The sequence below is a fragment of the Impatiens glandulifera genome, chromosome 1 (genome assembly GCF_907164915.1).
Source record: "Impatiens glandulifera chromosome 1, dImpGla2.1, whole genome shotgun sequence".
Classification (NCBI taxonomy): Eukaryota; Viridiplantae; Streptophyta; class Magnoliopsida; order Ericales; family Balsaminaceae; genus Impatiens; species Impatiens glandulifera.
In genome coordinates, this window is record NC_061862.1 from 133,521,951 (window position 1) to 133,532,416 (window position 10,466).

A 10,466-nucleotide genomic window follows, 5' to 3' on the forward strand; every position below is an offset into this window, starting at 1 on the left:
GATGATGGAGATTTAGCTTTGATTTTTGTGTGTTCGTTGCCCTCATCGTATATCATGTTTAGTGATACTATTTTATTTAGTCGTGATATTATCACAACTAATGATGTTTATGATGTATTATTCTTGAAGAAAAAAATGAAACATTTTGTTAGTCATTTTCATGGTCCGTAAAGGGCCTTATTACTGGAGGGATAACCCAAGAAAGGGTTTCAATATTTTATCAGAAAAATGGATCAAATTCAAGAAAACCTTGGAAGACTTGTAATTATTACAAGAAAGAAGGTCACATAAAATCCGAGTATTGAAAGTTAAAAACTAAATTAAGAAAGAGGATGATATTTTGACTGAAAAACATATAGAAAACTTTGGCAAAACTAGTATTGTCGAAGCCGAAGATAGTGAATTCCTCATGATTTTTATTTGCGATGCTAGATCACAAAATAATTAGATACTTGAATCTTTATGTACGTATAATATGTGTCGCAATCGGACTGGTTTTTAACATATGATATAGTTTCAAATGTGTTGTGTTAATGAGAAACAATTTATAATGTAAGGTCGTGTGTATATGAATAATAAAAATCAAGATGTTTAATGTAGATGTTCGAAGACTTAATGATGTTGAGACATGTTCTGATTTGAAGTAAAATCTTATTTTTATTTGTACCCTCAATTCAAAAGGGTACGAGTACATTGTTGAAGGTGAAGTTATGAATGGTAGTAGATGTGTTCTTATCGTGTTACAAGGTGAAAGCAAATCTGACATTTTATATGTTCTTAAAAACTTCACAGTTATAAGCGATGTTGTTGTCACCACCTCCTCTCTCTCTGATAATAATGTCACAAAGTTGTGGCATATGTGACTTGGTCACATGAGTGAGAATAACATTACCGAGTTGAGAAAATAAGGAGTTTTTGATGGATATGATATTAATAATTTAAAATTCTATGAGCATTGTGTCATCGACAAACAAAAAAGAGTTAGATTCTCTAAAGGAATCCACAACACTAAAGGAACCCGATATTCACTCGCATATCTTAGGGACGTCTAAAGTACCTTTTATGGGAGGTGCCTATTATATATTTACGATTGTTGATAATTTCTTTAGAAAAAATTGGGTTTTCTTTATAAAACAAACAGTGATTTGTTATCTAAGTTTAATAAGTGAAAAATTATGATTGAGAATTACACTGGAAAACCAATAAAATGTTTTCGTACCGATAATGGTTTGTAATGTTTGTTCGAAGAGTTTAATACTCTATGTATGACTAGGGGTGTAAATGAGGCAAATTGATCGTGAGTAGCTCGGTGAAAGCTTGGCTCGAACTCGATTTGACCAAGCTTGTGTCGAGTAGCTCGCGAGTAGCTCATTTTAAATATATATAACCCTACTTTTTTCCATTCCCAAACCCACTCTCTCTCTTTCCACTTCATCTACCAATGTTCGCACACTCACATATAATAATTAATTATTTTGAAAGAATTTGAACCCTAGTCTTTAGTATGAAATGTTAACAATTTAACCGCTAAACCACTTATTATTGTTGAAATAATTTTATAATTATATATATATATATATATATATATATTATAAGTTAGATTTTGAATAATTATATAAATTATCTACTGGGACTAATATTACTTATTATTATATTTAAAAAATCATTTAACCAATTTATTTAAGTATATATATTTTTTTATATCTATAATAATTTTGATTATTTAATAACCAAATTAGAGGGTGAATTCTTAAACATTCGACTACACCTTTAGGCATAAACCCTTAGGTTTTTTTTATCACTAATGTTTGTGTTACTCAAGCCGATATTCCCTCTATGGACGAACCCTTAAGTTTTCTCAAGCCCACATTCTCGCTTCCACTTCATCTACCAATGTTCGCGCACTCAAATATAATAATTACATCTTTTATTGGAATACGAACCCTGATCTTTAGTATTAAATTTTAACACTTTAACCGCTAGACCACTTATGATTATTGAAATAATTTAATAATTTTGTGTATATATATATATTTTGTAAGTTAAATTTTGAGTAATTATATAAACTAGCATGTATCCCGTGCATTTTTACGAGTAATAATATAAAAAATGTAAAAAAATATTACGGTAAAAATGTGATAGAATTTTTAATTTTATTTTTAACCGTTTTAAGTTTATGGGCGGGTCAACCCATAATCCGACTCAAATATCCATTTACTCTCACATTGCAGAACGGTCTCTAAAACAATTGATATAGTTTGATTCCTCAACTCAATTAGTTTGACCTCTAGAGTCCACTTCTTCCCTATACTATGAGCGAAAGGAAAAATGTAAAGACTACCATTAAAGTAGCTCAGCGAGATTTACTATATCCATATGAATTATGTCCCCTATCTCTATAAATATGACAAAATTCTTCCATTATTACTCACTAATAATAGTGAAATCTATAACGCAGAGTCAAAAGAGAATTATGACCGATTAAAAACTATTGATGAACCACCGTGTTCATCAAATTTGGTGTTGAATTTAAAATATTAAGTGTTATTAACCTAGTTGAATTTAAAATATTAAGTATTGAATTTGGGTTGTACTTATTTTGTTATGTTGCAAGTTCGAACCATACCTATAACATTTTTAATTTTATTTTTAACCGTTTTAAGTTTATGGACAGATCAACCCACAATCCGACCCAAGTATCCATATACTCTCACATATATATATATATCCAAATTAACCACAACTCTCGATCCGACAATCTAGACACTTTAAAAATTAAGCATAATTATATATATATATAGATTAGTTAGTTAAAAAGTTGAACTTATATTGTTAAAATGTCCCGCGTTTATCAAATTTGGTGTTGAATTTAAAATATAAAGTGTTATTAGCCTAGTTGGTTAAAGGGTTGTACTTGTTTTTTTAGGTTGCAAGTTTGAACCATACATATAACATTTTTAATTTTATTTTTAACCGTTTTAAGTTTATGGGAGGGTCAACCCCAATCTGACCCAAATATCCATTTACTCTCACATATATATATTTAAATTAACCACAGCTCTCGACCCGACAATCTAGACACTTTAAAAATTAAGCATAATTATATATATATATATATATAGATTATCAACTGGGGTCCAATATTACTTATTATTATTATATATTTATTTAAAAAATAAAAATATTAAATAAATCAACTAACAAATTCATTTAAGTTTTTATATCTATAACAATTTTGATTATTTAATAACCAAATTTGAGGGTGTATTCTTAAACATTCGATTACATCTTTAGACATAAACTCTTAAGTTTTTTTTATCACTAATGTTTGTGTAATTCAAGTTGACATTCCCTCATGGATGAACCCTTAGTTTTCTCTCCAATGTTGCGTTACTTAAGCCTACATTTTCTCCATGGACAAACCCTTAAGTTTTCTCACCAATGTTTGCATTATTCAAGCCGAAATTCCCTTCATGGAAAAACCCTTTGATTTTCTCATGTCAACATTCTCGCTTCCGCTTCATCTACGAACCATGGTCTTTAGTATTAAATGTTAATATTTTAACCAGTAGACCACTTATGATTGTTGAAATAATTTTATAATTTTGTGTATATATATATATTTTGAATAATTATATAAATTATCTATTGAGGTCTAATATTACTTATTATTATATACTTATTTGAAAAAAATAAGAATATTAAAAAAATTATCTAACTATAATAACCAAATTCGAGGGTGCATTTTCTCACCAATATTTGTCAACATTCTTTTTAGAGGAATTAGAACCCTGGTCTTTAGTATGAAATTTTAATATTTTAACCATTAGACCACTTATGTTGAAATAATTTTATAATTTTGTATATGTATATATATATTTTGTAAGTTTAATTTTGAATAATTATATACATTATCTATTGGGTCTAATATTACTTATTATTATATATATACTTATTTGAAAAAATAAAAATATTAAATATATATATATATATATATATATATATATATAAATATATATATATATATATATATATTCAGTTAATAGATTTAGATGGAGAAAACAACTAAGAATGGAAATGATCAAGGATAGAGGATTTCTTAATGAAACCTGTTGAAGAAGGAGCGAATGCAAAGCATGCAACACTTTTGAGTTTTGTTAATGAGGATTGCCCGAACCATCATAGAGGACGTTGGCCTGTGGACAAGACACGGTGGATAGGGTTCATCTTCTGCCTAAAGGAGGCATGGACACTTATAAGTTTGGTTTCCACAAAGAGCAATGCCTTTGAACGAGGAGCTACTTATGCTCTAACTATTCGAATCGTCCAAGCTTCATATTAGGACAACAACTCAAACAAAGAGATTGCATAAGATGATCAATCAATACTTAGGATAACCACAACCATGGTGGTCATAGCAAAGTTGAGAAGAGAATGGGGTGTGGTTGAAATATTAGATTAACAATTATCAAAGAAAGAATGTGAGCACAAAAAGAGATGATTCACATAGCAAGATCATTTAACAATATACGATCATCTTTCTTTCAAATGAATGATTATAGATAATATGCAGGCTTAATTTTGATCAAAAGAACCTGACCCATGTGTTGATGATTCATTTCACATCTAGATGAGTATGGTGTCCACTTTTACTTTGATGTTTTTATTATGAAGTTTGTTATTTTCATTTCTGGTTTCGTGAAAAAAAAAAGTTCAGCTTGTAAATTTTGAGTCTATAATCGATACAACTTGCGTGTTAGTTTTTATTTAAATATTTATAAAGTTTAATTTGTTTAAAAAAATGTATCTTATAAGAGAATGAGGTGTTAGATTTATTGGACTAATAAATATAAATAATGTGTTTGGGCTATTTTTATTCGGAATTCAATAAAAATAAAGTGATTATTAAGTATTTATTATTTTTTATTGAATAAGTCACATAATTAATATAATTAATAGTACGGAACGGTTATGTGTAGAAACCGTCAATTTATTTATTATTTATGATGATTAAATAATAAATAAATAAAAAAATATAATATAAAAGGGTTGTGGTTCACCGATTCACAAGTCGCTAGTTTTTATTTTCTCATTAACCTCCATCGTAAGAGAGAAGAAGGTTGAAAACCGCTTGGAGAATCGGAAGAGTAAACCCAAACTCAAAGATCTTCATTATGAATTCAGGTACGCTTCCGCTTATTTAATCAACTTATGGACATAGAGAAATTTATGTATTAGGATTGTGATTCATGCATGTTAGATATTATCGATCTATAGGATTATAGATTAAAACCTAAAATGAAATCTAATATGTATTTATTTAGAATCATGAATTTAGGACTAAAGAAAATTAGTCCATGAGGTACTAGTGATTAGGCACATCAGTTCTCATTTCTTGTCATTTAGTCCTATGGAATTTGATGTGAGAAATGATGTCATGCATGCCACAAAATATGTTCTCTTTGGGGACTCATTGAGTGATGTTATTTGATGAAATGTTTGTTCTAACACGAATATTATTGACATTAAATATAATAATAATAATAAAACCGTTCTCATAAAACCTGGTAGAGACACAACATTATTTTCTTAAGTATAACTAACTGGAGCACCAACATAAGCCTATAATATCAGCATGCTCTAATTTATTTTGCCGACAATTAGATTATGTATATATATTTATATATATTATACGATCTCTTAGGTCAACGATGAACATATTGTTTAATTGGTCATCGCCTTCGGCCGCCAGAGCCAGTTTCCCTCTGGCAGTTGTAATAGACTGCGGCTACAGGGAGGCCCAGATTGTAGAGCTCAGCAAAATCTCGAGTGTTAAAGTTTTGACGCCATCCAGGAGCGTAAACCGTCTGCCTTCCTAGCTGCTGGAAAAGTATGAATGCGAAACGGTGGATTCCCATAGTCGGGCGTGGACTCTCATAGCAAACGACCTCTTGTCCTACATATGACCAAAAATATTTATATGACAAAATATATAGGCACTGGAGATAGGATTATTAGGAGGTAAATTAACTTACCGAAACTAACTCCTGTGGTGGCTGGGATAATAGTGACCAACCTATAATAATTCATGAAAAAGAGACATAATTTTGATTACAAAATTACTAAGATATACATGATTTGTTTATGGGGGACGAGATACATATATTTTTAACAAGAAAATACAAATATTCTCATACAAAAAATCACCTCAAGTGGAAATTTAAATATTAATAAATACAATCATTGGTGAGAGCTAAGGAATGTTCCTAGGTTATTAAACATGTGAGACCATCATCCCAGAAAATAATAAATCTTGTGAGTTCTGTTAAGCTTTTGATTTTTTTTACAATACGAAATCTAAGCATCCTATCATATATTTTTTTAATCATTAAATTAATTAATTCATTATTTAAAATATCTTAATTTTAAAAAAAAGATAAATCCAAAAATAACATATATTTTCTTCAAATAAGATTTATTTTGATAAAAATCTATTAAAAATCCTCAAATAACCAAGACCAGACAAACAATATGAAGACAAATGTTATTATTTAGACAAAAACAAAAATGAAAGAAAAGACAGATGCTTTTGTTGGACTGAGTGGTCAATTTTATAATGAGGAGTTATGTCAACAATTTAACATGGTTTAGTTTATTCAAATATGTACTATGTCCATTCCTTGTATGCTAAAAGCACTTTGCACAATCCATCACATTAGTAGTGGAGTCACATGTGCTCAAAATAGTCTTAGGTATCTAATCTTATAAGATAATACTTATTGTCTTTTTTCTACACATTATTGTCCAATTTATTTATTTTTAAATTCAATATGCTACTAAAAGTATGATAATAACTTTTCAACGAGAAAGATGATATAAATCACGTCAAAAAATAAAGTTACAAAGACAATTTATTCTTTTAAAATTTAATACGCCACTCATTATATATATGTCAAAAGTATGATACCAACTTTCCAACCGGAGAAAAATGATATAAATCACGTCAGAAGATAAAGCTAGAAAGACAATATTAATTTTAGTAATAGAATCGTTACCCAGTAATCTAGTCGCATCAGAATTGTTACTCACTAATCTAGTTGCATCATATCAATTAACTTCAACGAATAAAGACGGTATGAACATTACCCATTAAACTTTCACATCAATTGATAGAGTTGCTTGATAGAAACTTCAACTTATAAATGTTATTGAATAGTTACCCTTAGTCAACTTGGATGATAGTTAATTTCAACAAAGAAAGACAATATAATTGTTACCTAAGTAAAAATCTAGTCACGTCAATTGATGGAGTTGCATGGATATTCATATCTTACTATTAAACAGGAACAATAAAGAATGGTTAGAGGGTTGAACATATATATAAGATGGACTTATCGTTCAATCTTAATCAAAGTGGCTTAGAGGAAGAGCACGCATCTTAGGATACCTTAAAGGCAATCAGTGAATAATAGACAAATTGGAAGGGTGGGGACTGATCCTCTCCTTCCCACAGCCATGAACTAACAATAGCATTCATTTTCAAAGATAAAAGTTGGCCACCCACTTTTTATGGGTTAGTTTGATATTTTGATTTAGTTATTAGTTTTGATAGCATTCAATTTATTCGCAAAAAGAGAAAAGAAACTAAAAATTGCTAAGACTGTTTAGTTCAACCTATTCTCTCATACTAATGTTCTTATTAAATTATTTAATTTACAATGTGACTCGTTCACAAAATTTAAACTTAATCAAACAAACACATATAAGCTGGCAAAAGAGAATATATAAGTATTCGTACCTTATTGTACTACTCGCCCCACCTCAATTATTCAACTATCATAAAAAAAAAATCTTAAATGACACGACCAAACTTCAATCATACTTTTTATATCAATTTCAAACAAAATTATTTTATCTTTTACTTTTGTATTTTTTAAATGTGACCAGATCGATAATAATTGTGACAAACTATTTATTTATAAAAAGATTGTAAAAAAAAAACTTAAAAAAATTCCTAACCTAATTAATTAAAGTAAAATACATATTTGAATAATACAAAAAGTCAATTCTAAAATATTTCCCTAGTTTTGGTGAGAGAACAAAAGAATAACTTTCAATAAACTTTAAGAGCTAGATTGAGGAATTGAGTTTTTTTTTTGTTTTGTTTCCCTAAAATTAATGGTTGAACAAATTATTTTTTTTAATTATTATGACCAAATTACCCCCATACAATAAAATAAATATTATATATTAATATAAAATAAAATAAAATATTTAAGTAAAGTTTAATTTTGTTTTCTAAATTAATAAAATAGTTAATATTTAAATTTTAGGATAAAAACTAAAAATATCTCAAACAAGCCCTAAGGGATCATGTACCCACTTCAGTGAAAAATAATAAAAATATACAGGATATTTACATTTAAATAATCAATGTTAAGATATTTAATTTAACTAAGATACAACATTATTAATTTAATTGTTATAAAAATTCTTTGTAACATAAAAAAAAAAGTTATAATTTTTTTTGGAATTAAAGTAGAAGCAGCATGACACCCACGACCATGGTTTCTGCTTAAACTTAAAACGATTTTAGATGAAATCGAACCTGTGATATTTTGGTCTCTTAAATCGACTCCTATCATTAGATTAATTTGGTAGACAAGTTATAATTTGTTAGACTAGCATAATGAAAATCTGTATTTAAATTCAAAATATTATTTCTTTCTATATTTAAATTAAAACATAATTATCTTTAAGTACATTCATTATTTTAATTAAATGTGTTAATTGATATTAAATGTAATTTTTATTATAGAAAAGTTTAGATATTGGGTGTGGCTTGTATTTGGAGCTTATTTGATCTTTGATTAGTTGGGTTTGTTTTTGGAATTTTGTCCAAATAATACTGTTTGATAAAAATAAAATACTTTATTTATATATAAAATTTGTGTAATTACTAAATGTGGTTTTGTATTTAAAATTAAATTTAATAAAAATCAAATAAGAATATTTTATTTGATGAAAAGAATGATTAGATAGTTAAAAATATAGTGATATGATAGAAATAATTTTAAAAAATTTGAAAAACAAATCTCAAAAAAACTCTAATATCAAACTAGGCCCCAAGTAAGGGGTCAATCTACAACAACACATGTAAATGTCATCTTCTATAAAATATCTGTTAAACTTAATATATAATTTTTTAACTCATTTGGTAATAAATGTAAATATGTACCAATGACTAATTTTTGTAAGGAGAAGCTGTCAAGAAGTTCAACCTACCCAAATATTAATTTTGTTTAGTTCTCTAGAGTTGTTCAAGTTGGGCGTCAAGTTTGTGTTTGGCAAGTCATTCTTGACATGGTTCATAACGTTACGAAATTGTGTTAATTATCTGTAAAAAAAAGTTTCTATTTGTTTGTGATTTTTTATTTAAAATTGAAAGGTATGAATTTACTTATTCTTCAAATTAAACGCTGCAAGGAGATGCGTGTTTATAATAATTGTTTTTTTTTAAGACGAAATCAATAAATATGCAATGACTAAAGAATGTTTTAAGGGAAAAAATGACATAAAAATATAAGAACATTCATATATTTACTTTTCATAATAAAAATCTTACTTATTAAATATTTTCAATAAAATGTCTTATTATATAAAACAATTGGAGTATTTAAGTATAGTAGGGTCGTTAGAAAATCTTCTTAACAATATCAAAATGATTTATTTTCTTATTGAAAACAAAATAAGAGATTGGTGAGTAAGAGAAAGTGAGAGTACCAATGCAAGTATTCCCTCAGGGTTGGGTTGCTTGGGCTAGGAGCATCTGGATCCACCATAACCTTTAAACAAATATCAACAATAGTTACATATATTAGAATCCCAAAACAACTCTGGGGTCTAAAAACTTTCGATTAATTTTACAAATAAAATCTTAACCAAACCGAACAAGAAGAAAGGAACTTACGAAAGTGAAGAAAGTCCTAAGATCATCACCACCAATGTCAACCCTAGGCTGGTTGACAACTTGGGAGGGTCTAAATTCGCAACCGTTTGCGACTTCCCTCGTGTTATAAATAACTCGAAGGTCGATAGACCTAACGAAAGGGTCCAATACTTCCCCCACAACCCTCCCAACAACAAGAGGATTGGTGTCCCTTGGCATGTTTACAAATAGAGAAAAAATATATAGTTTTTTTTGTCTATGTGTTTGTGTGTATAGGCTTGTACTTGTTCAATGGAAGCTTTACTAACAAATAGGCTATAATATACAAGCCTGAGAATTTCTATTTCTATTTGAGGGGACTATAGAAATACTATTCTCTTTTAGGTGACAACTAGCTGGGCCAAATATTCTTGTGTAAGGTATCCCCATACCCACCACCACCTTAATTTACTCCAATCCAATTACTTTTGTTTAATTAACGAATTTTATAATTTTTTGTTGTGTAGTGTCTTTTTTC

The 10,466-nt window shown here is 28.3% G+C and overlaps 1 protein-coding gene across 1 annotated transcript; it reads right to left on the bottom strand.

Annotated features, from left to right (window-relative positions):
• Nucleotides 1–5,531: 5,531 nt before the first annotated feature.
• LOC124919826 (protein HEADING DATE 3A-like) lies at nucleotides 5,532–10,205 on the bottom strand. Its single transcript, XM_047460167.1, has 4 exons — nucleotides 9,971–10,205; nucleotides 9,784–9,845; nucleotides 6,036–6,076; nucleotides 5,532–5,956 (listed from the first exon to the last, which is right to left on the bottom strand). The coding sequence occupies exons 1-4, from the start codon at nucleotides 10,166–10,168 to the stop codon at nucleotides 5,733–5,735; spliced, it is 525 nt and encodes a 174-aa protein (XP_047316123.1). The 5' UTR covers nucleotides 10,169–10,205; the 3' UTR covers nucleotides 5,532–5,732.
• Nucleotides 10,206–10,466: the final 261 nt, after the last annotated feature.

Excerpts from the sequence above, each read along its gene's own strand:
- LOC124919826 (XM_047460167.1), bottom strand. The coding sequence starts at position 10,168 with ATGCCAAGGGACACCAATCCTCTTGTTGTTGGGAGGGTTGTGGGGGAA. Across the intron at positions 9,846-9,970 it reads TTAGGACTTTCTTCACTTTC|GTTATGGTGGATCCAGATGC; the intron begins GTAAGTTCCTTT and ends ATTTGTTTAAAG. Across the intron at positions 5,957-6,035 it reads CACCACAGGAGTTAGTTTCG|GACAAGAGGTCGTTTGCTAT; the intron begins GTAAGTTAATTT and ends GGTCATATGTAG.